This window comes from Catharus ustulatus, chromosome 8 (genome assembly GCF_009819885.2).
Source record: "Catharus ustulatus isolate bCatUst1 chromosome 8, bCatUst1.pri.v2, whole genome shotgun sequence".
In the NCBI taxonomy this organism is placed as follows: Eukaryota; Metazoa; Chordata; class Aves; order Passeriformes; family Turdidae; genus Catharus; species Catharus ustulatus.
The window spans coordinates 884,072-909,746 of record NC_046228.1 but is presented as its reverse complement, the minus strand read 5'-3'; the positions used below and the strand labels follow the sequence as shown (position 1 = coordinate 909,746).

General features: G+C 56.1%; 1 protein-coding gene across 1 annotated transcript in view; it reads right to left on the bottom strand.

The window, feature by feature from the left end:
• Nucleotides 1–24,318, bottom strand: part of TCERG1L (transcription elongation regulator 1 like) — a 58,046-nt gene extending 33,728 nt beyond the window's left edge. The window contains exons 1-4 of the mRNA XM_033066215.1: nt 24,037–24,318; nt 22,034–22,177; nt 19,786–19,966; nt 8,427–8,591 (exon numbers count right to left, since the gene is read on the bottom strand). Coding sequence (XP_032922106.1) covers nt 8,427–8,591; nt 19,786–19,966; nt 22,034–22,177; nt 24,037–24,318 — 772 coding nt within the window. The remainder of the gene's footprint in view (nt 1–8,426; nt 8,592–19,785; nt 19,967–22,033; nt 22,178–24,036) is intronic.
• Between the last annotated feature and the right edge of the window lie 1,357 nt (nt 24,319–25,675).

Here is a 25,675-nt window from a genome sequence, read left to right as displayed (position 1 = left end):
AGCACTGAGAGCAAATCCTGACTGAAACACAGCTCAGCAGCACTCTGCTGCTCCTGAGAGCAAATCCTGACTGAAACACAGCTCAGCTGCTCCTGAGAGCAAATCCTGACTGAAACACAGCCCAGCAGCACTCTGCTGCTCCTGAGAGCAAATCCTGACTGAACCACAGCTCAGCAGCACTCTGCTGCTCCTGAGAGCAAATCCTGACTGAAACACAGCTCAGCTGCTCCTGAGAGCAAATCCTGACTGAAACACAGCCCAGCAGCACTGAGAGCAAATCCTGACTGAAACACAGCTCAGCAGCACACTGCTGCTCCTGAGAGCAAATCCTGACTGAAACACTGCCCAGCAGCACTCTGCTGCTCCTGAGAGCAAATCCTGACTGAAACACAGCTCAGCAGAACCACCCAGCCCTGCTCCAACAGGCACTTACAGATACAGTAAATTAACTCTGACTTCCATGACATTTACCAAGAGCTGGGCACGACTGAGAGGATTTGGGTTGTTTGTCTTTTGTGACTGCCACGGCAGTATTGATATTTCTCCTTTGTCAATACCTTGCTGTTCCATCCCAGCACTGGGAGCTCTCCTGGAGCACACCATGGGAGCCCTGCTCAGCCATGGTCTGGAGCTGTGACCTCCTTCCTCCTGATGTCCAGCCTGACCCCAGGTCCTGCCCCTACATCCCAGGAATTATCATCTTTCTGGCCATTTTTTTGTTTTAGGGTGCTGTAAACCAATTTGGGCGTGGCAAAGGCCACCTTATCATGTTCTGATAAGAGGCCAGGTTATTATTTTGTGTAATATCAGCTATTTAGCAAGGGGATACACCTTCACATTGACACATACAGACCTTGGTGAGGCTCACTACCCCAAATTAACGATGGATATTTTGAGGTGTGCTTCTTTGAAGGACCAAGAGCAGATGACAAACTGCAGAAGCTGCCTGTGCAGGTTCCTGGGATTGCAGGGATCTCTTGGAACTCTCCCAGGGCAAAACACACTCCACATCTTTCCACTACCTCACCTCCCAGTGCTCTCCAGATGTACAGCATCCATCCTTCCAAAGCTCTTCACCATCCTCAGAAAAAGTGCACTGTGACCCATCAATCCAGCCTGCTCCATCCCCATGGCACCAACCAACTCCCCATGGCTGGTGCACAGATGTGCAAGAGCTCAGAGCTGGCCTGACCTCAGCTCTCCTCCTCCTGCAGCTGGGGAACCCAAAGCAGCTGAATTCTCACACCCTGAGAGCCACCACCCCATTCCTCACAGGGTTCCCTGCAGGGAGGAGGGAATGGCACTGTGCCCAGGGGCTCTGAGCCCCTGCACAGGTCACCTTCCCTGTGTGCCGGCACAGACAGGGACCCACACGTGCCTTTGTGCTGAATATTAGCCAGGGTAGGAAGTTATCACTTTAATAACTATAAACATTCATTTACTTGCTTCGTTACCCAGCATTAGAGCTGGGCACATCATTTCCAGGGAGCTGGTTAGAGCTGCTCAGCATTCCCTGCTCAGGGCAGGCACGAGGGACACCCAGCAGGGCAGAGGGGGAGCTCCCCAGGACAGGAGCACCACATCCCTGCTGGGAATATTGGCAGCTTTCCCAAAATTGGAATTTTTTGCTCACCAATACCAGGGGGAGCTCCCCAGGACAGGAACATCACATTCCTGCTGGGAATACTGGCTGCTTTCCCAAAATTGGAAATTTTTGCTCACCAATACCAGGGGGAGCTCCCTAGGACAGGAGCACCACATTCCTGCTGGGAATACTGGCTGCTTTCCCAAAACTGGAAATTTTTGCTCACCAATACCAGGGGGAGCTCCCCAGGACAGGAGCACCACATCCCTGCTGGGAATATTGGCAGCTTTCCCAAAACTGGAAATTTTTGTTCACCCAATACCAGGAGGAGCTTCACCAGGACAAGAACATTAAATTCCTGCTGGGAATATTGGCAGCTTTCCTAAAATTGGAAATTTTTGCTCACCAATACTAGGAGGAGTTCCTCAGGACAGGAGTATCATATCCCTGCTGGGAATACTGGCTGCTTTCCCAAAATTGTTCACTTTTGCTCATCCAATACCAGGAGGAGCTTCACCAGGACAGGAGCACCACATTCCTGCTGGGAATATTGGCTGCTTTCCTAAAATTGGAAATTTTTGTTCACCCAGTAGCAGGGGGAGCTCCCCAGGACAGGAGCATCACATCCCTGCTAGGAATATTGGCAGCTTTCCTAAAATTGGAAATTTTTGTTCACCCAATACCAGGAGGAGCTTTATCAGGACAAGAACATCACATTCCTGCTGGAAATACTGGCTGCTTTCCCAAAATTTTTCACTTTTGCTCACCCAGTACCAGGAGGAGTTCCTCAGGACAGGAGCATCATATCCCTGCTGGGAATATTGGCAACTTTCCCAAAATTGGAAATTTTTACTCACCAATACCAGGGGGAGCTCCCCAGGACAGGAGCACCACATTCCTGCTGGGAATATTGGCAGCTTTCCCAAAATTGTTCATTTTTGCTCACCCAATACCAGGAGGAGCTTTACCAGGACAAGAACCTCAAATTCCTGCTGGCAATATTGGCATTTTTCCAAAACTGTTCACTTTTGCTCACCCAACACCTTGGAATTCTGGCACAGAGAAGGGCTGGACTAACGTGAGGTGAGAGCTGCACGAGGACAATTCCCACTGGGGGGATCCCTGAGGGATGGAGGGAGCCCAGCAGGACCCAGCAGGAGCCCCCAGTGCCCAGAGCTGCCCTCACTCCCTGACTGCAGCTGCTGATTCATCCCAGCCCCAGGAGGAAGGGGAGGGTTTGGGCTTGGACAAATGTCAGCCCAGGGTTGGCCAGGAAACATCTGGGGAATGCTGGAACACCAGGGCCAGGCTGGACAGGGCTTGGAGAGCAGGGACAGTGGGAGATGTCCCTGGGGGCTCTGAGGCCCCTCCAAACCAACCCATCCCTAAGAGGGTCTTAGGCTGAGCTCAAGGGTTCCATGGCAGCCACTGCAGAGCCCCCTTCCCCAGCACTGAGCCCTTCCAGCCTCTGCTGAGAATTACTCCAGGAGCCACCAGACCCTGCAGGTGCAAATCCTGACAGTGGAGATGAATCCACTGAGACTGTGAATTCCTTCCCCCACCAGGTTCAGCTTTGCACTGAGTTTACTCCCACATCCAGCCCTGACTCAGGCCAAACACTGGGAATATATATCAGTTGAAATGCACTCTGTGGCCACTCTGCAGGAGCAGGTTCCTCCCACACCCCCTGAGCATCCCTGCTGTGCTCTGAGGCAGCAGCCCTGTGAGCAGGGACTGACAGACACACACAGAGCTGGGACAGACAGACACAGAGCTGGGACACACCTGGCACCGAGCTGGGCTGACACACCGCACTGAGGTGTGAGAGGAAAAAGGCTCAGTCACTTCCCAGCTGCTCCATGGCAGCCTAAACCAGCACATTTAAACCCTTAAATAATGCTGAGAGCCAGGGAACAGGTGGCAAATGGCTTCTATGGCAGATGGTGCCTTTTTTAATATTTGTGCTCACTGCTAATTTACAGAGTCCATAACCACAGACTCATCTCTTACCTTCTCCACTCCTCCATTAAAAACCTGCATGTGAGGAAGATAAACACCCACTCCTTCATGCATTGGCTGCAGAGGGGTGTCAGGGATCACCACACACCCCATTCCTCACTGGCTGCAGGTGAGTGCTGCTGTGTGCAAAGTTTAGTGCATTTAGGGTTTCCTTGAGGCACAGCTCACAGCCTTGGCGTGGCAGGGCTGGGAAATGACGTCTCCTCCCCCAGCAGAGCACAGGAAGATGCAGCACAGCGAGGAGCTGCATCTCCACAAGCTCCTGTTTAGTCTTTATGTTAAAGCTGGCACCAAACCCACACTGCCAGCCAGGCTGCCATGAAATATTTAAGGGAACATTTGCCTGGGAGATGCACCAGCAGCACCACCAGTAGATGCAAAAGGAAGAAAGGAAATAAAAGCAGTTCTAACCCAAAATGGGGCTGGAATGGCATTGCTGGAACCTTCTCTGTTCACCTCACTGCTGAGGGAGCAGAGAGCACAGAAATGTGGGGCCAAGGCCCCTCTGAGTGCACAGAGCCTGAGCTGGAGCCTTCCCAGCCACAGCCACCCCATGGACAGGCTCCTCAGGCTCCAGGGTTTGATTCCATATCAAACAGCATTTTATGTTGCTGTTAGAGCCAGGGGTTTTATGCTGCTCCTCTCCCGTACATTCACTCCATCATTACCAGTTTTTCTGAGCTCAGCACAGTGCCAGAACAATCCCCAGGAGCAGCACAGGCTGCAGAGCCAAGGCACAGCAGCAGGAGCAGCTCCTGAGCCCCAGCCCCACTGCAGGGACCCTCTGGGATCCTCCCCAGCCTCCTGCAGGGACAGCCTGCCCTGCTTTGCATTCCCTCAACGCCCTCTGCTCTCTCTCAGAGCTTTGCTTCTGATTTTCCGTCACAAAATGTGAAATAAATTGTATTAAAAATGAATTTTTAAATGACCGCTGCATTGTGCGCACTCCCCTAAATTCCTGGTGGTTTGCTTCAAGGGAATTCCAAGGAATTTCCTCTGTGAGGATGGAGAAGAGCAGAGCTGGATCCTGCCCTGTGCCCTTCCCACCTTGTGTTACCACCCTGCCATTCCCAAAGGCACTAATTAGGCTGCCAGGAATTAATTGTAAGGCTGCAAAACCAACCATAATCAAAGGTCCAAAAAATAATAAATATTCACTGCTAAGACTATTGATGGAGCAAACCCCAGTGACTGGGGACAGAGCAGGACACTGATCTGTGAGGGAAACAATTAACAGGGGACAATCAATTAACTGGGGCAAGCACACACACAGTGCTCAGCCTTCCAGGCACCAGCACACGGAGATTGAGGTGGGAGATGATTTAATTTGGGGGGTTTGAAGTTCATTGCTGCTGTGTGTCCTCGGCCTTGGATAAACCTCAGACCAGGGGAATGTTAAGGTCATTAACCCACAGGTCATTAACCCCCAGGTCATTAACCCACAGGTCATTAACCCCCAGGTCAGTAACCCAATGTCACTTACAGGGAGGAATTCCTTCCCAATCTCCATGCTGCAGTTTGAACCTTGCCCCCTGTCCTGCACATCTGGCCCAGCACATCTGGCCCAGCACATCTGGCCCAGCACTCTCCCATCCTGCAGGTTTGGGGTGCAGCCCACGCTGCATTTAAGGTTCCTGCACCTGCTTTTCCCCCGTTTTCACTCCCTCCCTCTGCCCTTTTTGCCAGCACAGAGGGGTCCCTGCCCCCAGGACACCCCAAGGCTCCTTCCCACCCCACCAGGGCAGCTGTGACAAAATCCCAGCCCTTCCATCCTCTCCTCCTCCAGCACAGTAGGATGGATCCTATAAAGCTGTTTTATGGCAGCTCTGCAAAGGCCCAGCCTTCCCCAGAGATGGGAAAACAGAGAAAAACGGAGCTGAGTCTCAGGTTCATTGCTCACAGACATTCCCAAGCTGGCTTTCCCAAAAATCTGCTCTGCACTGAGCAGGAGAGAATTCCTGGTGTGGGTTTGCCCTGAGTGATCCATGTGGGGATGAGGATGAGGATGATGGCTGGGGCATTCAGAGTGTGAGGATGAAGATGAGGATGATGGCTGGGGCATTCAGAGTGGGAGGATGAAGATGAGGATGATGGGTGGGGCATTCACACTGTGAGGATGAGGATGATGGCTGGGGCATTCACAGTGGGAGGATGAGGATGAGGATGATGGCTGGGGCATTCACAGGATGAGGATGAGGATGATGGCTGGGGCATTCTCACTGTGAGGATGAGGATGATGGCTGGGGCATTCTCACTGTGAGGATGAGGATGATGGCTGGGGTGTTCTCACTGTGAGGATGAGGATGATGGCTGGGGCATTCACAGGATGAGGATGATGGCTGGGGCATTCTCACTGTGAGGATGAGGATGATGGCTGGGGCATTCACAGTGGGAGGATGAGGATGAGGATGATGGCTGGGGCATTCACAGTGTGAGGATGAGGATGATGGCTGGGGCATTCCCAGGATGAGGATGATGGCTGGGGCATTCTCACTGTGAGGATGAGGATGATGGCTGGGGTATTCTCACTGTGAGGATGAGGATGATGGCTGGGACATCACAGTGGGAGGATGAGGATGATGGCTGGGGCATTCACAGTGGGAGGATGAGGATGAGGATGATGGCTGGGGCATTCACACTGTGAGGATGAGGATGATGGCTGGGGCATTCTCACTGTGAGGATGAGGATGATGGCTGGGGCATTCACAGGATGAGGATGATGGCTGGGGCATTCACAGTGTGAGGATGAGGATGATGGCTGGGGCATTCACACTGTGAGGATGAGGATGAGTTCAGCACCAGCCTTTTTGGATTAAGTACAAAACATTTTCATTCATTCCACAGAAACCCAGAGCCCAGAGCACTCAGGGATACTCCAGGAATTCCTGGGACACTCCAGGGATGGGATCCAACCCTGCCTGGGCAGCTCCAATCCCTGAGCCCCCTTTCCATGGGGAAATTCCTGCTGTGCCCACCCTGAGCCTCCTCTTCCTGCACCCTCACCCCTCTGGGTGTTTTCTCTCCCCACCCTGCTGTTCCCCAGGTGCCTGCACTGACAGCTGGGCAGGAACGAGAATCCCTGGGTCCATTTCTCATCAAACCAGAACTGCACCCTCTGCACAATCCAATCTCCCTGTGCCTTGCTGGGCTACACTTCAGTTACCAGAAAGACAGAAAGCACACCCTCATTTACATTTTTAACTAAATTGGCAGATAACTGATCTAAAAATAGTGCAGGTACCAAGACTGCCCTGAACATCCAGGGAGGCAGAGCTGCCCAGGCAGGCAGGGATGCCCCAGTGCTCCTCAGCTGCCACCTCCACTAAAGATTCACTCAGCAGGCAGAAAAGAGCGATTATTCCAGGCAGCAACTACACCTCAGCCTCGGGGAAAAGATCCAGGCTGTGCTCTCCCAGCAGGTTTGTGACGGCAAACACCCAGGGGATCTGACCAGGACTTTATCAAGTATTATCCCACACTGAGCAGATACCTCTGAGTGCCCATTTCAGCTGTGACTGCAAATACCTAGAGGATCTGCCCAGGACTTTATAAAATATTATCCCACATGGAACAGACACCTCTGAGTGCCCATTTCAGCTGTGACAACACCCAGAGGATCTGCTCAGGATTTTATCAAATATTATCCCACGTGGAGCAGATACCCCTGAGTGCCCATTTCAGCTGAGGCCGTGCTGGTGGCTCAGAGAAGCTTTTCCCAGCTGAGATGAGGGAGGTGCCATCCCAGCTGCCCCAAATGTCACAGAGCCAAGCCCATGACAAACATCCAGGGAGCTCTGAGGCCACTCCTGACACACAACCCCAGAGGACACCTCCAAACCGCTCCAGAACCCCCAGATTTAACCCCAGCAGTGCCCAGCCTGTGCCAACAGCCACCAGCAACCTCTGCCAACCACCAACACCCCGTGCCAACAGCCACCAACACCCTGTGACAACGGCCACCAACAGCCTCTGCCAACAACCAACAGCCTGTGCCAACAGCCATCAACAGCCACCAACTCCCTGTGCCAACAGCCACCAACATCCTGTGCCATCAACCAACAGCCTGTGCCAACAGCCATCAACAACCTGTGACAACAACCACCAACACCCTGTGCCAACAGCAACCAACACCCTGTGACAACAGCAACCAACACCCTGTGCCAACGGCCAACACCCCGTGACAACAGCACCAACACCCTGTGCCAACAGCCAACAACAACCTATGACAACAGCCACCAACATCCTGTGCCAACCACCAACACCCTGTGACAACAGCCAACAACAACCTGTGTGAACAGCCACCAACACCCGGTGACAACGGCCACCAACAACCTCTGCCAACAGTCTCCAACACCCTGTGCCAATGGCCACCAAAGCCACCAACAACCTCTGTCAACCACCAACACCCTGTGCCAACAGCCACCAACAGCCTGTGACAACGGCCACCAACACCCTGTGACAACGGCCACCAACAGCCACCAACACCCTGTGACAACAGCCACCAACACCCTGTGACAACAGCCACCAACACCCTGTGACAACAGCCAACAACAGCCACCAACAACCTCTGCCAACCACCAACACCCTGTGACAACAGCCACCAACACCCTGTGCCAACAGCCACCAACAGCCACCAACACCCTGTGACAACAGCCACCAACACCCTGTGACAACGGCCACCAACACCCTGTGCCAACAGCCACCAACATCCTGTGCCAACAGCCACCAACACCCTGTGCCAACAGCACCAACACCCTGTGACAACAGCCACCAACAGCCTGTGCTCCCCAGGGCTGCTCCAGGGCCACAGCAGGGACCTTACCTGGGAAGGGCGAGGCCAGCAGAGGGACTTTGATGGGGGACAAGCTGAGGAGGTGGCATGGCTGCAGGCTCGGCCCCGGGGGGCCCTGGGGGGGCTCGGGCTCCAGGGACACCAGGGCCAGGCTCTGAGTGGCACCCATGGCTTTAAGGCTGTTCTGGCAACCACCTGTGGGAGAGAGAGACACGAGTGTGAGCTGCAGGGAGGGCAGGGTTTGGGGCATGGAGGGCTCAGCACTGGGAATTTTGGCACAGGGCAGAACAGGGTGCAGCACGTCCCACCCAGCCCTGTGTGTCCCCTCAGAGGGACCCCAGACCCTGAGCAGGGGTTTTAGGGAATTTTTCTGTTTGTTGTGTTCAGTCCTGGCCTGCAGAGCTCAGGGATCACAGAACCACAGATTGATTTACCTTGGAAAAGACCTGCAGGGTCATCAGGTCTAAATCTTGACCAGCCCTCACCTTGTCCAGAGCACCCAGTGCCAGCTCCAGGAATTCCTGGGACACTCCAGGGATGGGATCCAACCCTGCCTGGGCAGCTCCAATCCCTGAGCCCCCTTTCCATGGGGAAATTCCTGCTGTGCCCACCCTGAGCTCCCTCTGCTCCTGTCCCTGTGCCCTGAGCTGCCACAAAGGAAGAAAGCCATGGAGCTGCTGGAGAGGGTCCAGCAGAGGCCACAGAGTCATTTTGGGACTGGAGCATCTCTGAGATGAGGAAGGTGTGGGACTGGGCCTGCTCAGGGTGGGGGAGGGAAGGCTGAGGGGGATCCATCAATGCACACAAATCCCCCAGGGCTGTCACAGGACAGTGCCAGACACAGGACAGGGAGCAATGGCCAGAAACCAAACCACAACAAGTTCCAGCCCAGGTGAGACACAACTTCTCTCCAGGCAGGGGCAGAGCCCTGGGGCAGCTGCCCAGGGAGGGGCTGGGGTCTCCCTCTCCAGAGCCCTTCCAAACCCTGCTGGACACGTTCCCGTGCCACCTGCTGCAGGTGACCCTGCTGGGCAGGGGGCTGCATGGATGATGTCCAGGGTCCCCTCCCAGCCCAGCTGTTCTGTCACTGAGATATTCCCCCAGGACCCCCAAGCCCCTTTGCCAATCATGACTCCAAACCCAGCTCGTGGCTGGGGCGTTTTCAGCCATGAACCCCCACAGATGTGAGCACATCACCAAAACCCAGGGGGACCAGGCAGTGACTCACACACAAACTGGGCAGAGTTATTACATTTAAATGAAAAAACCTAATAAAGGAGTCAAATATTTGAGCACAAGGAACACAGTTATTCTCAACTTTCCTAAGTGTAACTGTCTGATGCCAAATCTGAATTTATTCCTTGCTCTATCAGGCACCCACTGCTCCTCAGCTGCCTGTGCCCTGCACAAACACCCTGAGCTTGACAAGCTCTGCATCTCATCTCCTTCATCCCAAAGGACACTTCATGGAACCCCTGAGGTGGGGAAAGCCCTCCCAGCCCATCTGTGTCCCCAGCCCGGAGCACTCAGTGCCACCTCCATCCTTCTGGGACACCTCCAGGGATCCAACCCTCCCTGGGCAGGAATCAGGAATGTCCCAAATCAACCTCGAGCACCCTTCAGCCCCTGCATTCACTCCCCAGCCTGGCAGTGGCAGGGAAGACCTTCAGAGCTCCATCCTGGCTAATTATGTTAAATAAACAAGAACAGGAGCCGTAAAACTCTGGAGGAGCAAAGCGAATCTGACAAACAGCAGCTGTTCCTCCCTGCCCGCTGAGCTCGGCACTCAGGAATGAAGCAATCATCAGCTCATTATGGCATTCAGCAAAGCTGAGCCCGGCTGAAACCCCCACAAATCCCCTTCTGAGCCCACTCCTCACTGCAGCCCCCAGCACTGAGGGTGCCCTTCCCTGGGGGAGGAAAACGGGATGGGGGCTTGGGAAGGGCAGCTCTGGGTGGGGGATGCAGCCCCCAAAGGAACCGCAGGGAGGAGAACACAGCAGGGACCTGGGGAAGGATCACAGGGAATGGTTTGGGTTGGGAGGGAGCTGGAAAATCACCCAGAGCCACCCAGAGCCCCCCTGCCATGGCAGGGACACCTCCCACTGTCCCCAGTGTCCCCAGTGTCCAACCTGGCCTTGGGCACTGCCAGGGATCCAGGAGCAGCCACAGCAAATCTGGGAATTCCATCCCAGCCAGGGAACAATTCCTGTCCCAAATCCCATCCAAACCCACCCAGTGTCAGCTCAGAGCCATTCCCTGTGTGCTGTCCCTCCATTCCCTGTGTCCTGTCCCTCCATCCCCTGTGTGCTGTCCCTCCATCCCTGTGTCCTGTCCCTCCATCCCCTGTGTGCTGTCCCTCCATTCCCTGTGTCCTGTCCCTCCATCCCCTGTGTGCTGTCCCTCCATTCCCTGTGTCCTGTCCCTCCATCCCCAGCCCCTCTCAGCTCTCCTGGAGCCCCTTCAGGCTCTGAGCTCTCCCTGGATCCTCCTCCTGTCCAGGTGAGCCCCCCCAGCTCTCTCAGCTTTACAAACAATCATTTCCCAATAAATAAGCCCTGCAGTAATGAAACAGAAGTTTAATGTTTTCAGTGTCACCAAAATTTCCATGATTTCTACAGTCATTATTCCTCCATGCCAAGGAACACCTGCAGGTGCACTAAGTACACAGGCTAAAAAAACCCCACAAATATTTAAGTTTTGATCATTCAGCAACAGATAAACAAACCCAGATTTTTCTGCCAGACCGACAATGGAAATTAAAAACCAAAATAAAAACCCATCAGTGTGCAACCAAGCCAAGTGTTAAACACAAGCTCACTGTTCATTCACCTGGGGAGTGGAACATTCCTTCAGTGAGGTCAAACTCCTGCCCTGCAGGAGCCTGTGCTCATTCCCAATTCCACTGCCTGCTGCTGGGAAAAACCCACAAAGCTCCTGCGCAAACCAGCGCTGCAAACACGGCTTTGCTGTGCCTTCCTGCAGGGCACTCCAACAGAAAGGTTGTTTACTTCTCATTTGATTCTTTTCTTCTGCAGAGGAGGATGTGATTTCCCCAAAGAGGGCAGGAGAACAGGAAAACGAGCGAGCCTGGGCTGTGGGGCAGCGCTCCTGGAGCTGGGCTTGCTCATTAAACTTTCATCAACTCCCTGATCAAAGTTTCATCGCTCGGCTGGAGGAGCAGCTGGGGTGGTTTCCCCTCCTTTGATGGAGCTCTCTCTCCTTCCCTCCTGCTGAACAATCCCAGGGAGGAAGGGCCATCCCTGTGTCCTGCTGTGCCCAGCACCATCCCACACTCCACCTGCTCCAGCACTGCCCAAAGTCCTGGGAGCTGGCCCAGGACCCCTGAGAGCTGGGGGCTTCCAGCCCCACAGACAAACCAGAACTTCCTTTAAGGTATTTTTGTTTGTTTTTTGGGGGTTTTGTTGTTTTGTTTTTTTGTTTTTTTTTTTTCCCTTGAAAGCATTTTAGAGTTACCATGAATCACCCCGCATTTACAGGGGGAATTTCAAAAGTCAAACGCCGTGAAAAGAGGAGTAAATTGCCATCACTGACATTCCAGTGAGGGGGAAATGCAGGATTTTTCCTAGCATGGTGTCCCCAGATCTGGTTTTGCCAGGTCATTCCACCCTGGCAGGGAGGTGAAAACTCATCCTCAAATCCCAGAGTCACCGAGGCTGGAGAAGCCCCGAAGGATCACTGAGCCCAGAGCACTGAGAACCCTCCAGAATTCCTGGGACACCTCCAGGGATGGGGATCCAACCCTGCCTGCTCCAGAATCCATCATCATCCTCACCCTGCTGCAGCAGGAGCCCCCAGGCTCTCCTGGACCTGCACCCAGCCCAGCTCAGCGCTTCCAGCACAATTCTCCCTGGTTTCAGGAAGGATTCCCTGCATCTCTAAGCTCTGATGCCTTTAAGTAGAGTTTTCAGCATTTCTAAGCCGGATTCTCCTCATCTTTAAGCTCAGAGTCCTCAGGCAGAATTGTCACTATTTTTAAGCAGGGTTCCCTGCGTTTTTAAGCTCTCCAGGCAGAGCTGGCTGTCCCTTCCCTTGGCCCGGGCTGCAGATGGAGCCGTGTCACACCCAGCCCCTCCTGACAGATGTTCCAGATGTTCCCAGCTGTGCCAGGCAGGCTGCTCGGGGTTTACCAAAAGCTTTTGTGCTTTACAAAGGTTTCACAACGCCTGGCAGTGGCTGGAGGGGACCTGGCACCTCCTCCTTCCCTGAGCTGGGCTTGGCTCAAAGCTGAGCCCCCAAAGGACACCAGAGACCCCCGGGGCACCCCCAGGGCACATCCTGGGTGTCAGAATTCTGCAGCAGGGAGGTGAGAACAGCGTTGGAGTGGAGATTTCAATGGGTAAACTCGGATTTGTGCAGAACTTTCACCGAGTGGGGAACAAAAGTGTCCTTTCTCAACCTGAGCCTTTGTGTGTGTTTAGAGCTCCTAAAAAACTCTAAATACGGGATGTTCCTGCACGGGGAAACACGGGATAAAGGGAACACAGGATAAAGGGAAACACAGGATAAAGGGGACACGGGGTAAAGGGGACACAGCACAGGGAAAAAGGGAACACAGGGACATTCCTGCACAGGGATAAAGGGGAACACAGGGATATTCCTGCACAAGGATAAGGGGGAACACAACACTGGAATAAAGGGGAACACAGGGATAAAGGGAAACACAACACAGGGATAAAGGGAACACAGGGATAAAGGGAAACACAAAACAGTGATAAAGGGAACACAGGGATAAAGGGAAACACAGGGTTATCCCTGCACAGGGATAAAGGGGAACACAACACTGGAATAAAGGGGAACACAACACAGGGATAAAGGGGAACACAGAGATATTCCTGCACAGGGAGACACAGGGATAAAGGGAACACAGCACAGGGATAAAGGGGAACACAGGGATATCCCTGCATAGGGATAAAGGGGAACACAGGGATATCCCTGCACAAGGATAAGGGGGAACACAACACTGGAATAAAGGGGAACACAGGGGAAAAGGGGAAACACAGGGTTATCCCTGCACAGGGAAAAAGGGAAACACAGGGATATCCCTGCCGAGGGAGACACAGGGATAAAGGGACACAACACAGGGATAAAAGGGAACACGGGGATATCAATGCTCAGGGAAACACAGGGATAAAGGGGAACACGGGGATATTCCTGCATAGGGATAAAGAGGAACACAACACTGAAATAAAGGGGAACACAGGGATAAAGGGAAACACAACATAGGGATAAAGGGAACACAGGGATAAAGGGGAACACAGGGTTATCCCTGCACAGGGATAAAGGGGAACACAACACTGGAATAAAGGGGAACACAACACAGGGATAAAGGGAACAAAAAACAGGGATAAAGGGGAACACAGGGATAAAGGGGAACACAAAACAGGGATATCCCTGCACAAGCATAAGGGGGAACACAACACTGGAATAAAGGGGAACACAGGGATAAAGGGAAACACAACATAGGGATAGAGGGAACACAGGGATAAAGGGGAACACAGGGATATTCTTGCATAGGGATAAAGGGAACACAGGGGGGAAAGGGAAACACAACCTAGGGATAAAGGGAACACAGGAATAAAGGCAAACTCAGGGTAATCCCTGCACAAGGATAAGGGAAACACAAAACAGGGATAAAGGGAACACAGGGATAAAGGGGAACACAGGGATATCCCTGCACAGGGAGACACAGGGATAAAAGGGACACAACACAGGGATAAAAGGAACACGGGGATATCAATGCCCAGGGAAACACAGGGATGTCCCTGCAAAGGAAAACAAACACACCAATATCCCTGGCAAGAGAAACAAACACACCAATAGCCCTGCAAACGACAAACCCAGGGATGTCTCTGCTTTCCCGATGTCCCTGCTTCCCTGAAATCCCTGCTTCCCTGAAATCCCTGCTTTCCTGACGTGCCTGCTTCCCTGAAATCCCTGCTTCCCTGAAATCCCTGCTTCCCTGAAATCCCAGCTTTCCCAACGTCCCTCTTTTCCCCATGTCCCTGCTTTCCTGAAATCCCTGCTTTCCCGATGTCCCCGTTTTCCCCATGTCCCTGCTTTCCAAGAAAGAACCAGCTGCTGGCACTGCCATTGTCACCCTCAGTGGCTGCCAGGAACAGCCCCGCTCACTTTTCTGCCCATGTGCAATAAACACAAATTTGGCTGCTCACAAGCAGCCCCTGCCCTGGGAGCACCAGGAGAACTCGATTTATTCACCAGGGCTCTGCTGGAGGGTGGGATGGAAAGGTCAGAACCTTGCCCACAAGGACATTGCTTATGGATTTATTTCTGTAATCTAAGTGGGAAAACAAACTTCACTCAAAGTTTCTCTTGATTTGGGGAGATAACAGGAAAAACATCAAAAAACCACGAACTTAATGAGCAAAACAAAAACTTTGTGAAGGCTGTGCTCAAAGGCAAGCATTCCCAGACCTAATAGAGCACTGGGCTTGGCAGTGCTTGAATGCTGCACAGACAAAGAGAGCTTTGATGGCTTTCCAGGGACATGAATGGGGTCCTGCTGGGCTTTTCTCTGTCCCCAAACAGCACAGCTTAAGTACAAGATAATCCAATTTGGGAAGCCAATCCTGAGTGCTTGTAAATGGAGATGAGATTCAAGCAGAGCTCGTGCTCAGGAAATAGAGGAGATCAGAGGTGCTGGGGTGGATTTCAGGAGAAAACAGAACCCAAATTTAACAGAGAGCAGCCCTAGTTAATCCATAATGTGTGAGCTGGAATTAGCAAACCGGGGCTGTGTTTGGGTGTGAGGCAATGCTGACTCTCAGCTCTGTAAGGCGTTCTGGTGTCAGGAGGAAGAAAAGCCCTGAGTGAGAAGGACCAGGTGTTCCTGTCCTTGGGATGTCCCACACACAGAACCAGGTGAGCTTCAAGGTCCATTCCAACCCCAAGCATTGCATGCAAACCTTCCCAGACACAGCCCAAGAACCAGGCCAGGGAGCAGGGGGGTGATGGTCCTGAGAGCCAGGGGTGCCACAGCACCCAAAACAGCTCCTGTGACATCCCTGAGAGCCACAGCACCCAAAACAGCTCCAGTGACAACCCTGAGAGCCAGAAACAGCTCCAGTGCCATCCCTGAGTGTCACAGCACCCAAAACAGCTCCAGTGCCATCCCTGAGAGCCAAAAACAGCTTGAGTGCCAGCCCTGGGAGCCAGAAACAGCTCCAGTGCCATTCCTGAGAGCCAGGGGTGCCACAGCACCCAAAACAGCTCCAGTGCCATCCCTGAGTGCCAGAAACAGCTCCAGTGCCATCCCTGAGTGTCACAGCACCCAAAAACTGCTCCAGTGCCATCCCTGAGCTCTAAGGGTGAGCAGGACACACCACAGGGAACACAGCACAGGTGACACAGGTGACACAGGGCACTGCCAGCCCTGAGCTCCCCCCCTAGCCCAGGGCACAGAAATATGAACCCTTGCTTTACAGAAATAGGCACAGACACGAGGCAGGATCATCACCAGGGACACTGCCACCCTTCTCTCACAAACACACAGCACAGGTGACACAGGGGACACAGGTGACACAGGGGACACAGGTGACACAGGGGACACAGGATCATCACCAGGGACACTGCCACCCTTCTCTCACAAACACATAGCACAGGTGACACAGGGGACACAGGTGACACAGGATCACTGCCAGGGACACTGCCACCCTTCTCTCACAAACACACAGCACAGGGGACACAGGTGACACAGGGGACACAGGGGACACAGGTGACACAGGATCATCACCAGGGACACTGCCACCTTCTCTCACAAACACACAGCACAGGTGACACAGGGGACACAGGTGACACAGGTGACACAGGATCATCACCAGGGACACCGCCACCCTTCTCTCACAAACACACAGCACAGGGGACACAGGGGACACAGGTGACACAGGATCATCACCAGGGACACTGCCACCTTCTCTCACAAACACACAGCACATCAATCCACGCCTGGCACGCGGTGACAGAACAATACCTGCTGCCTCTCACGGCAAACAGCCCCTTGGAGGAGCTGGGGCTGAGCTGTTGGATGATGCACGTTACCCTTGGCCAGTGCTCACTGCTCTGTCTGAGGAGCTGGGGCTGAGCTGTTGGATGATGCACGTTACCCTTGGCCAGTGCTCACTGCTCTGTCTGAGGAGCTGGGGCTGAGCTGTTGGATGATGCACGTTACCCTTGGCCAGTGCTCACTGCTCTGTCTGAGGAGCTGGGGCTGAGCTGTTGGATGATGCACGTTACCCTTGGCCAGTGCTCACTGCTCTGTCTGAGGAGCTGGGGCTGAGCTGTTGAGTGATGCACGTTACCCTTGGCCAGGCTCCGTGCTCACTGCTCTGTCTGAGGAGCTGCAGCTCCATGGAGAGAACAATTCCATCATCACTGATGGCTGGGGAGGCAGAGCTGCCGGGATGAATCCCGTGCAGAAACCTGATTAACTCCCCCTTTATCCCACTCAGTGAGCAATTGGCTCCCAGGATTTTTATTACTCTTCACATGAAGTGCAGGTGTTACATGGGAAATGCTTCCAGGGTAACAGCTGGAGAGGCAGCTCCTGCTTCTGGCTGCAGGGCAGGGATGGGGACACTGCAGGGATGGGATGGGATACAGGGATGGGATACAGGGATGGGATAATGGGATTTTGGGATAATGGGATTTTGGGATAATGGGATTTTGGGATGGACTGGTACCCACCACAGCAACAGCTCAAGAAGGATGGGAAGGAATTCTTCACTGGCACAGGGTGCCCAGATTTGCTGTGGCTGCCCCTGGATCCCTGGCAGTGCCCAAGGCCAGGTTGGACACTGGGGACAGTGGGAGGTGTCCCTGCCATGGCAGGGGTGGCTGTGGGGGGATTTGGGGTCCCTTTGCACCCAACCATTGCAGGATTCTGTGATCCCATTGTTTGCAGGGATGGCTGGCGGGGAGTTCATGCTGCAGGAACAGCAGGGTCCAGTGCAGGGACAAGCTGCCATGGGCACGTGCCCTGTCCAGGGCAGGAACCCCTTCCCCTCCGGGGCTCCCTGCAGACGGGGGCACCAGGCTGGCAGTGCCCCTGCTGTCCCTGGCACTGCCCCTGGGCTGCTCCAGGAACACTCTGGCCACGTATCTGCCATTTTGCATGTGGTAAAACACGCTTGTGCACATTTAAAATACTGAAATATTTGCAAATACTGAAGTTTTTTTAACGTGCAGAAGCAGGAGGGGCTCCCCTGCCCAGACCCCTCCTCAGCAGCACACCCACCCAGACAGCACACAGTGCTTTTGTGTGTGATTAATACCAATAAATCATCAAATTAACAGAAATTAATTAACAGCAGGCTTTCCCCACAGCAGTGACTGCTCCAGCTGAGCCCTGGGCAGTGCTGGCAGGAGGAGAGGATGGCTGAGCCACAGCTCTGCCAAAGGACCTAAACACAGAGCCAGCTCTGCCAAAACACAGAGCCAGCTCTGCCAGAGCACCAAACACAGAGCCAGCTCTGCCAAACCCCAAACACAGAGCCAGCTCTGCCAGACCCCAAACACAGAGCCAGCTCTGCCAAACCCCAAACACAGAGCCAGCTCTGCCAAACCCCAAACACAGAGCCAGCTCTGCCAAACCCCAAACACAGAGCCAGCTCTGCCAGACCCCAAACACAGAGCCAGCTCTGCCAGACCCCAAACACAGAGCCAGCTCTGCCAGAGCACCAAACACAGAGCCAGCTCTGCCAAACCCCAAACACAGAGCCCCAAACACAGAGCCAGCTCTGCCAAACCCCAAACACAGAGCCAGCTCTGCCAAACCCCAAACACAGAGCCAGCTCTGCCAGAGCACCAAACACAGAGCCAGCTGTGCCAGACCCCAAACACAGAGCCAGCTCTGCCAGACCCCAAACACAGAGCCAGCTCTGCCAGACCCCAAACACAGAGCCAGCTCTGCCAGACCCCAAACACAGAGCCAGCTCTGCCAAACCCCAAACACAGAGCCAGCTCTGCCAGACCCCAAACACAGAGCCAGCTCTGCCAAACCCCAAACACAGAGCCAGCTCTGCCAAACCCCAAACACAGAGCCAGCTCTGCCAGAGCACCAAACACAGAGCCCCAAACACAGAGCCAGCTCTGCCAAACCCCAAACACAGAGCCAGCTCTGCCAAACCCCAAACACAGAGCCAGCTCTGCCAAACCCCAAACACAGAGCACCAAACACAGAGCCAGCTCTGCCAAACCCCAAACACAGAGCCAGCTGTGCCAGACCCCAAACACAGAGCCCCAAACACAGAGCCAGCCCTGCCAAACCCCAAACACAGAGCACCAAACACAGAGCCAGCTCTGCCAAACCCCAAACACAGAGCCAGCTCTGCCAGAGCACCAAACACAGAGCCAGCTCTGCCAAACCCCAAACACAGAGCCAGCTCTGCCAGACCCCAAACACAGAGCCAGGCTGCAGGGGCTGTGCCAGGGCATTCCCTGCTAATTGCTCAGGCTGCCACACGAGCCCAGGAGCCAGGGTCTGCCCCTGCACACTCTGAGCCCACCCTGGTGGCAAACAGCACGTCCTGGGAGCTGCACAGCTCTGGAACACAGACTGCTGCTGGGGACAGCCCATGGACAGGGCAGCTCTGCTCTCAGCACCTGAGGAGGGCAGGAACAGCAAGCCAGCAATTCAAATTCCAAATTCAGGAGTGTATTCAGGGGCTCAAATATCAGTGGCACTTTTCTCCTCAACCTTCTGGATAGAGCTGCCATTGTAATTTACTCCTGCAGTGACAGAACAGAGATTCAGCCCCTCTGGGATGTGTGGTCTGCTCTTGTCCAAGGATAAATGTTCTTTTCCAGGTATAAATCTCAGTTATCTAAAGCATCACAGGGTATTTACACAGTTAATATTTGTATTTATAACTTGTAGCTCTTCTGTTCAGTTATGCAGATTAATGGAATTTATTGCACAAATGACTGAGCCTTAATGAGATGATGGATCCACTGCTCCTCTGCTGCCTGCACAGAGCCCAGCACGCTGAAAATGAGCAGGCAGCAGAGCCCTGTGCCACAGAATCACAGAATCACTGGGGCTGGCAGCGATTCCTGCTCGGAGAAGCAGCCTCAGTGGGTGGGAGTGGCAGTGCCTCCCTTGCAGAGGTCAGCAGGCAGCAGCAGAGCAGCCTGGCACAATCTGCTGTGGTCACACACAGCCTCCCTTCCTCCCAGCCCTGTCAGAGGAGCTGCACTTGGCCATGGAGCTCTGCTCAGGCAGACCTGCAGCCAAATGGGAGGCAGCTCTGCTTTGGAGAGCAGCTTTGCCTCTCTGGGGGATGCATTAAGGGAAAACCATCAAGAAACAGGCAAGTTAAAGAATGAATTATTGATGTACTTGTGTCCTGACCTGGGATGAGCTGAGGGGCCAGGAGGAGCGTGGGCAGTGGCCTGGAGGCTGCAGCTGGCCTGGCCACAGCCATGGCCACTGGATTGCTCAGCAGCACGGGCTTCTCAGCCCCCTGGAACAGCCTGGGCTCCTCAGGCTGCAGCCAGGCCGACTCCAGGGCAAAGGCATTGTTCAAGTAGATCTGTCCAACAGAAAGAAAGAAAGAAAAATGTTACAGTCAGATCCAAACTTCAGCAATCCAAGTGAGAACACAGCATCTTTAACTCAGTGTTTCACAGGCAGAGCCTCAGCTGGGACAGACCTCCCAAAGCAGGGGGGTCCTGCTCCCAAAGCAGAGGGTCCTGCTCCCAAAGCAGAGAAATCCTGCTCCCAAAGCAGGGGGGTCCTGCTCCCAAAGCAGGGGGGTCCTGCTCCCAAAGCAGGGGGGTCCTGCTCCCAAAGCAGAGAAGTCCTGCTCCCAAAGCAGGGGGGTCCTGCTCCCAAAGCAGAGGGGTCCTGCTCCCAAAGCAGAGGGTCCTGCTCCCAAAGCAGAGAAATCCTGCTCCCAAAGCAGAGGGTCCTGCTCCCAAAGCAGGGGGGTCCTGCTCCCAAAGCAGAGGGTCCTGCTCCCAAAGCAGAGGGGTCCTGCTCCCAAAGCAGGGGGGTGCTGCTCCCAAAGCAGAGGGTCCTGCTCCCAAAGCAGGGGGGTCCTGCTCCCAAAGCAGGGGGGTCCTGCTCCCAAAGCAGAGGGTCCTGCTCCCAAAGCAGGGGGGTCCTGCTCCCAAAGCAGAGGGTTCTGCTCCCAAAGCAGAGGGTCCTGCTCCCAAAGCAGGGGGGTCCTGCTCCCAAAGCAGGGGGGTCCTGCTCCCAAAGCAGAGGGTTCTGCTCCCAAAGCAGAGGGTTCTGCTCCCAAAGCAGGGGGGTCCTGCTCCCTCAGGGCTGGGGCTGGAGTGAAGGCAGCACCTAAAAATGAATTGGATTTGACATGAGCCAGCAGCTGCTGCAGCAGCACGGGAGGCAAGGACCCCTGAGACAGCATTGTCCTGACACTGCCACTCTGAGGGACACCATGGGCACAGGGACTGTGTCACTCTGAGTGTCCCCATGGGGCACAGGGACTGTGTCACCTCCGAGTGACTCCATGGGGACAGGGACTGTGTCACCTCCGAGTGACTCCATGGGGACAGGGACTGTGTCACCTCTGAGTGTTCCCACGGGCACAGGGACTGTGTCACCTCCCCAATTCTGACCCCATGGGCACAGGGACTGTGTCACCTCTGAGTGTCCCCCTGGGCACAGGGACTGTGTCACCTCCCCAGCTCTGACCCTGTGGGCACAGGGACTGTGTCACTCTGAGGGACACCATGGGCATTGGGATTGTGTCACCTCCACAGCCAGGACAGGGGTGAGGGACAGCAGGGGACAAAGCACAGAACAGCTGAGGGACAGTGACACAAACCCGGGTGCTCAGCACTCAGCTGGCAAAGGGGCAGATGTGGGGACAGGGCTGGGATGGGGACACAGGACCCTGGTGTGACACCAGGGATGCAGCACTGCCCACAGTGACAGTGACAGTGTTGGGATGGGGACACAGGACCCTGGTGTGACACCAGGGATGCGGCACTGCCCACAGTGACAGTGACAGTGTTGGGATGGGGACACAGGACCCTGGTGTGACACCGGGGATGTGGCACTGCCTGAGGTGACAGTGCTGGGATGGGGACACAGGACCCCCATGTGACACTGGGGATGTGGCACTGCCCATGGTGACAGTGACAGCGCTGGGATGGGGACACAGGACCCTGGTGTGACACTGGGGATGTGGCACTGCCTGTGGTGACAGTGCTGGGATGGGGACACAGGACCCTGGTGTGACACCGGGGATGTGGCACTGCCCGTGGTGACAGTGCTGGGATGGGGACACAGGACCCAGTGTGACACCGGGGATGTGGCACTGCCCACAGTGACAGCGCCGGGCTGTGGCACACATTGGGACAGCCTGTGGGAAAAGCAGGGAGGAAGGGACGGTGGAAACCCCACAATCACTTCTATGGGAAGATGAAGACATTCTACTCCAAGGAATAAAGAAAATTAAAGCCATTTCAGTGTCACTAACCCTCGGTGACAGTGAGCTGTGACTGCTGCTCCATCCCTGCCCCCTCCAGCATTCCCTCCTCAGGTTTTCCTGGCACACCCCGGCCCTCAAACCCAACCCCACAGCCTCTGGTGTGCTCCGTGTGCTGCAGCCCCAGCATGGGATCGCACTCACTTTGCAGCTGGGCAGCCTCTTCTCAATCCAGCCCTTCCCGGCGGGAGGCACCGTGCCTGTGTACACGGGAGGGAACACCGGCACCAATTCCACGCTGGAGGAAGGGGAAAATCCCACCACCGGCGAATGAGCTCCAAATATCCACTTCGGAGGGGGAAAACAAACAAACAAACAAACAAAAAAAAACAAACACAAGAGGAATTAACAGAAGGATTTTACGCCGAGTAACCGATGCTTTCCGTGATTTGCTGATTGATGAGCACGGAAAGCGCCAGGGAAGTCCCTTCAGCTCAGGGGTTTGTGTTTCTTTGGGCATGGCAGGGCGGCAGCACGGGCAGATCCCGGTTCGGAAAGCCCAGATCCTGGAGCAGTGGCAATGGCTGCAGCGTGGGATTGATGCTGTGCTCACACCGAACCTCACACACGGCACCAGCCAGCGCCTCCACAGCACCGAGGGAACGGCAGGAATGGCTTTTTGTCTTTTTGCTCAACTTAAATCCGCCTGGCGAAAGGGTTCCCGCAGCAAAACCACCTCGGCAGGTTCGCGGAGCTCTCCCGCTCGGGGATAAGTGATGCTCCGGTTTCATCAGAGCAGCACCGACTGTTTTCTCCCGAACCGCAAGAGACGCTCGAGCTCGAGGAGGTTGGAAATCATCACACGGAATCCAGCGGACGCCACCGCGCTCGCGGCTCGCGTTTATTTTTACTTCTGCCTCCCAAAAAAACCCCATAAATCCGAGGCAAAACTGCGCGCACAGCCCCGGCCCCGCCGCTGTGAGATGCGAACGCCCGGCTGAGGGCTCCGCTCCTGCCAGCAGCCTCACGGCACCAATTAATAATTGAAATATTCATCAGGGAAAGCACTGGCGCGACGCGCTGGTTCCAGTGACACGGCTCAAAACTTTCGTCTTTATAAATATTCACAGAACGCTCAGCGGCGATGCTGCCCCGGCTGCCGGAGCGCGCCTGGAGCATCGCTCCCGATCCGGCTGCAGCTGCGGAGAGCGCATCCAGCGGGGAGCCCACCCCGCCGGAGGGACCCTAACCCCGCTGAAGGGACCCCAGCCCCGCCGGAGGGACCCCAGCCCCGCCGGAGGGACCCCCAGCCCCTGCTGAAGGGACCCCCAGCCCCGCAGGAGGGACCCCAGCCCCTCTGGCAGCCCCTCTCCTCCCGGAGAAATCCCCGCCGCACGTTTCCAGAGCCGCTGGAAGTGCCGCGACCGAGCCCGAGGGGCGCAGAGGATCGGGAAGGGAGGATGGAGAACCCAGGGAAGGGGGTGCAGAGCCCGAGGAAGGGGGTGCAGAGCTCGGGGAAGGGGGTGCAGAGCTCGGGGAAGGGGGTGCAGAGCTCGGGGAAGGGGGTGCAGAGCCCGGGGAAGGGGGTGCAGAGCTTGGGAAGGGGGTGCAGAGATCGGGGAAGGGGGTGTAGAGCTCGGGGAAGGGGAAGATGCAGAGCATAGGGAAGGGAGGATGGAGAACCCAGGGAAGGGGGTGCAGAGCATCGGGAAGGGAGGATGGAGAACCCAGGGAAGGGGCGATGCAGAGCTCGGGAAGGGGGGATGCAGCGCCCCGAGGGAGGGAGATGTAAAACCCAGGGAGGGGGATGTAAAACCCAGGGAGGGGAGATGTAGAATGTGGGGAAGAGGAGATGCAGAGCTTGGGAAGGAGGATGCTGCAGAGCCCGGGGAAGGCAGATGCAGAAGCCGGGAAAAGAGGGTGCAGCGCCCGGCGAAGGGGAGGATGCGGAGCTCGGGAAGGAGAAGGTGCGGAGCTCGGGAAGGAGAAGGTGCGGAGCTCGGGAAGGAGAAGGTGCGGAGCTCGGGAAGGAGAAGGTGCGGAGCTCGGCAAGGAGAAGGTGCAGAGCTCGCCCAAGGAGGATGCAGAGCCCGGCGAGCCCCCGCCGCCCCGCGGGGTCTGTCCCGCCGCCGCTCTCGGTGCCGGGGCTCACAGCGGGGCAGTGGCTCCGGGAAAGTTGTGTCCCCGCACGGCGGCTCCGCCCTTACCTGGCCGTGCAGCAGCGGCTCCCCGGGCAGCAGCGGCAGCAGCGGGGGCTCGGCGGGGCCGCGCCAGCCCGGCCCGGCCCGCAGCAGCGCGGGGGCCGGCAGCAGCAGCGGGGGCGGTGGTGGCGGAGGTGGCGGCGGAGGTGGCGGAGCCCCGGCGGTGGCAGCGCTCACCCGGAGCAGCCCCGCGGCCGCGGGCAGCACCCAGGCCCAGGGGGGAGCGGGGGGCTCGGCGGGCGGCGGCCACAGCAGCGGCGGAGGGCGCGGGGCGGCGGCCGGGAGCATCCTGCATCCCGGAGCGAAGCGGCACCGGCACCGCGACCGGGGCCGGCAGCGCCGCGCTCCGCTCCGCTCGCCTCCGCCGCCCGGCGCAACTCCGAGCCCGCGGCAGCGCGGGCAGGCTCCGCCCGGGGAGGGGGCGGGATGGGGAGGGACCGCGATGGAGGGAGGGAGGGGGCCCGGGATGGAGGGAGGGGGCCCGGGATGGGGAGGGACCGCGATGGAGGGAGGGAGGGGAACCGGGATGGAGGGAGGGGAACCGGGATGGAGGGAGGGGGCTCGGGATGGAGGGAGGGGGCCCGGGCCCGGTGCAGCTCCCGGTGCAACCCCCGGTGCAGCCCCCGCCGTGGGTCGGTGCAGGTGAATTTGGGATTTTCGGCGTTATCCCCGGCGGCCGCAGGTGCGGGAGGCACCCCCTGCCCGCGGGGGATGCGCAGGGATTCTCGACAGCCCCAAGTTCGCTGAGCCCTCCTCAGCACTAAAATCCCCCAGACCCCCCAATATCTCCGACCCCCAGAGGTCCCCAAGCTCCTCGCCACCCCCAGGAGCTCCAGCCCCCCAAACCTTCCCGAGCCCCCCGATGTCCCCCAGGCCGTGCGAGTTCAGTGTCCCACGGCTGCCCCTCAGCCGAGACCCTTCCGTCGGCAGGGAAAAAATAACACGGGTTTAAACTGCCGGAGGACAGGGGTAGGTGGGATATTGGGAGGAAATTCTGCCCCGTGGGAGGGGGACAGGGTGCCCAGAGCAGCTGTGGGTGCCCCTGGATCCCTGGCAGTGCCCGAGGCCAGGTTGGACATTGGGGATGGACACTGGGGACAGTGGGAGGTGTCCCTGCCATGGCAGGGGTGGAACTGGGTGGGATTTGGGGTCCCTGCCATCCCAGACCAGCTTGGGATCCTATAAATGTCCTGGCAGATGAGAGGAGAGGAGCTCCTCCTTGTCCTTCACAGCTTGTGGGTTTGTCCCTCCTCACCTGAGGATTTTTCCCCCCAAACCTTTGGGTTTGTCCCTCCCCACCTTTGGGTTTGTCCCTCCCCACCTGAGGGTTTGTCCCCCCACATCTGAGGATTTGTCCCTCCCCACCTGAGGATTTGTCCCTCTCCACCTGAGGGTTTGTCCCTCCCCACCTGAGCATTTGTCTCCCCAAACCTGTGGATTTGTCCCCCCAAACCTGAGCATTTGTCCCTCCCCACCTGTGGGTTTGTCCCTCCCCACCTGTGGGTTTGTCCCCCCAAACCTGAGCGTTTGTCCCTCCCCACCTGAGGATTTGTCCCTCCCCACCTGTGGGTTTGTCCCTCCTGCCGTCTCCTCCCCGCTGGGGGATGAAGGAGCTGAGCAAGCTCTGCTGACGGTATCGCAGCTT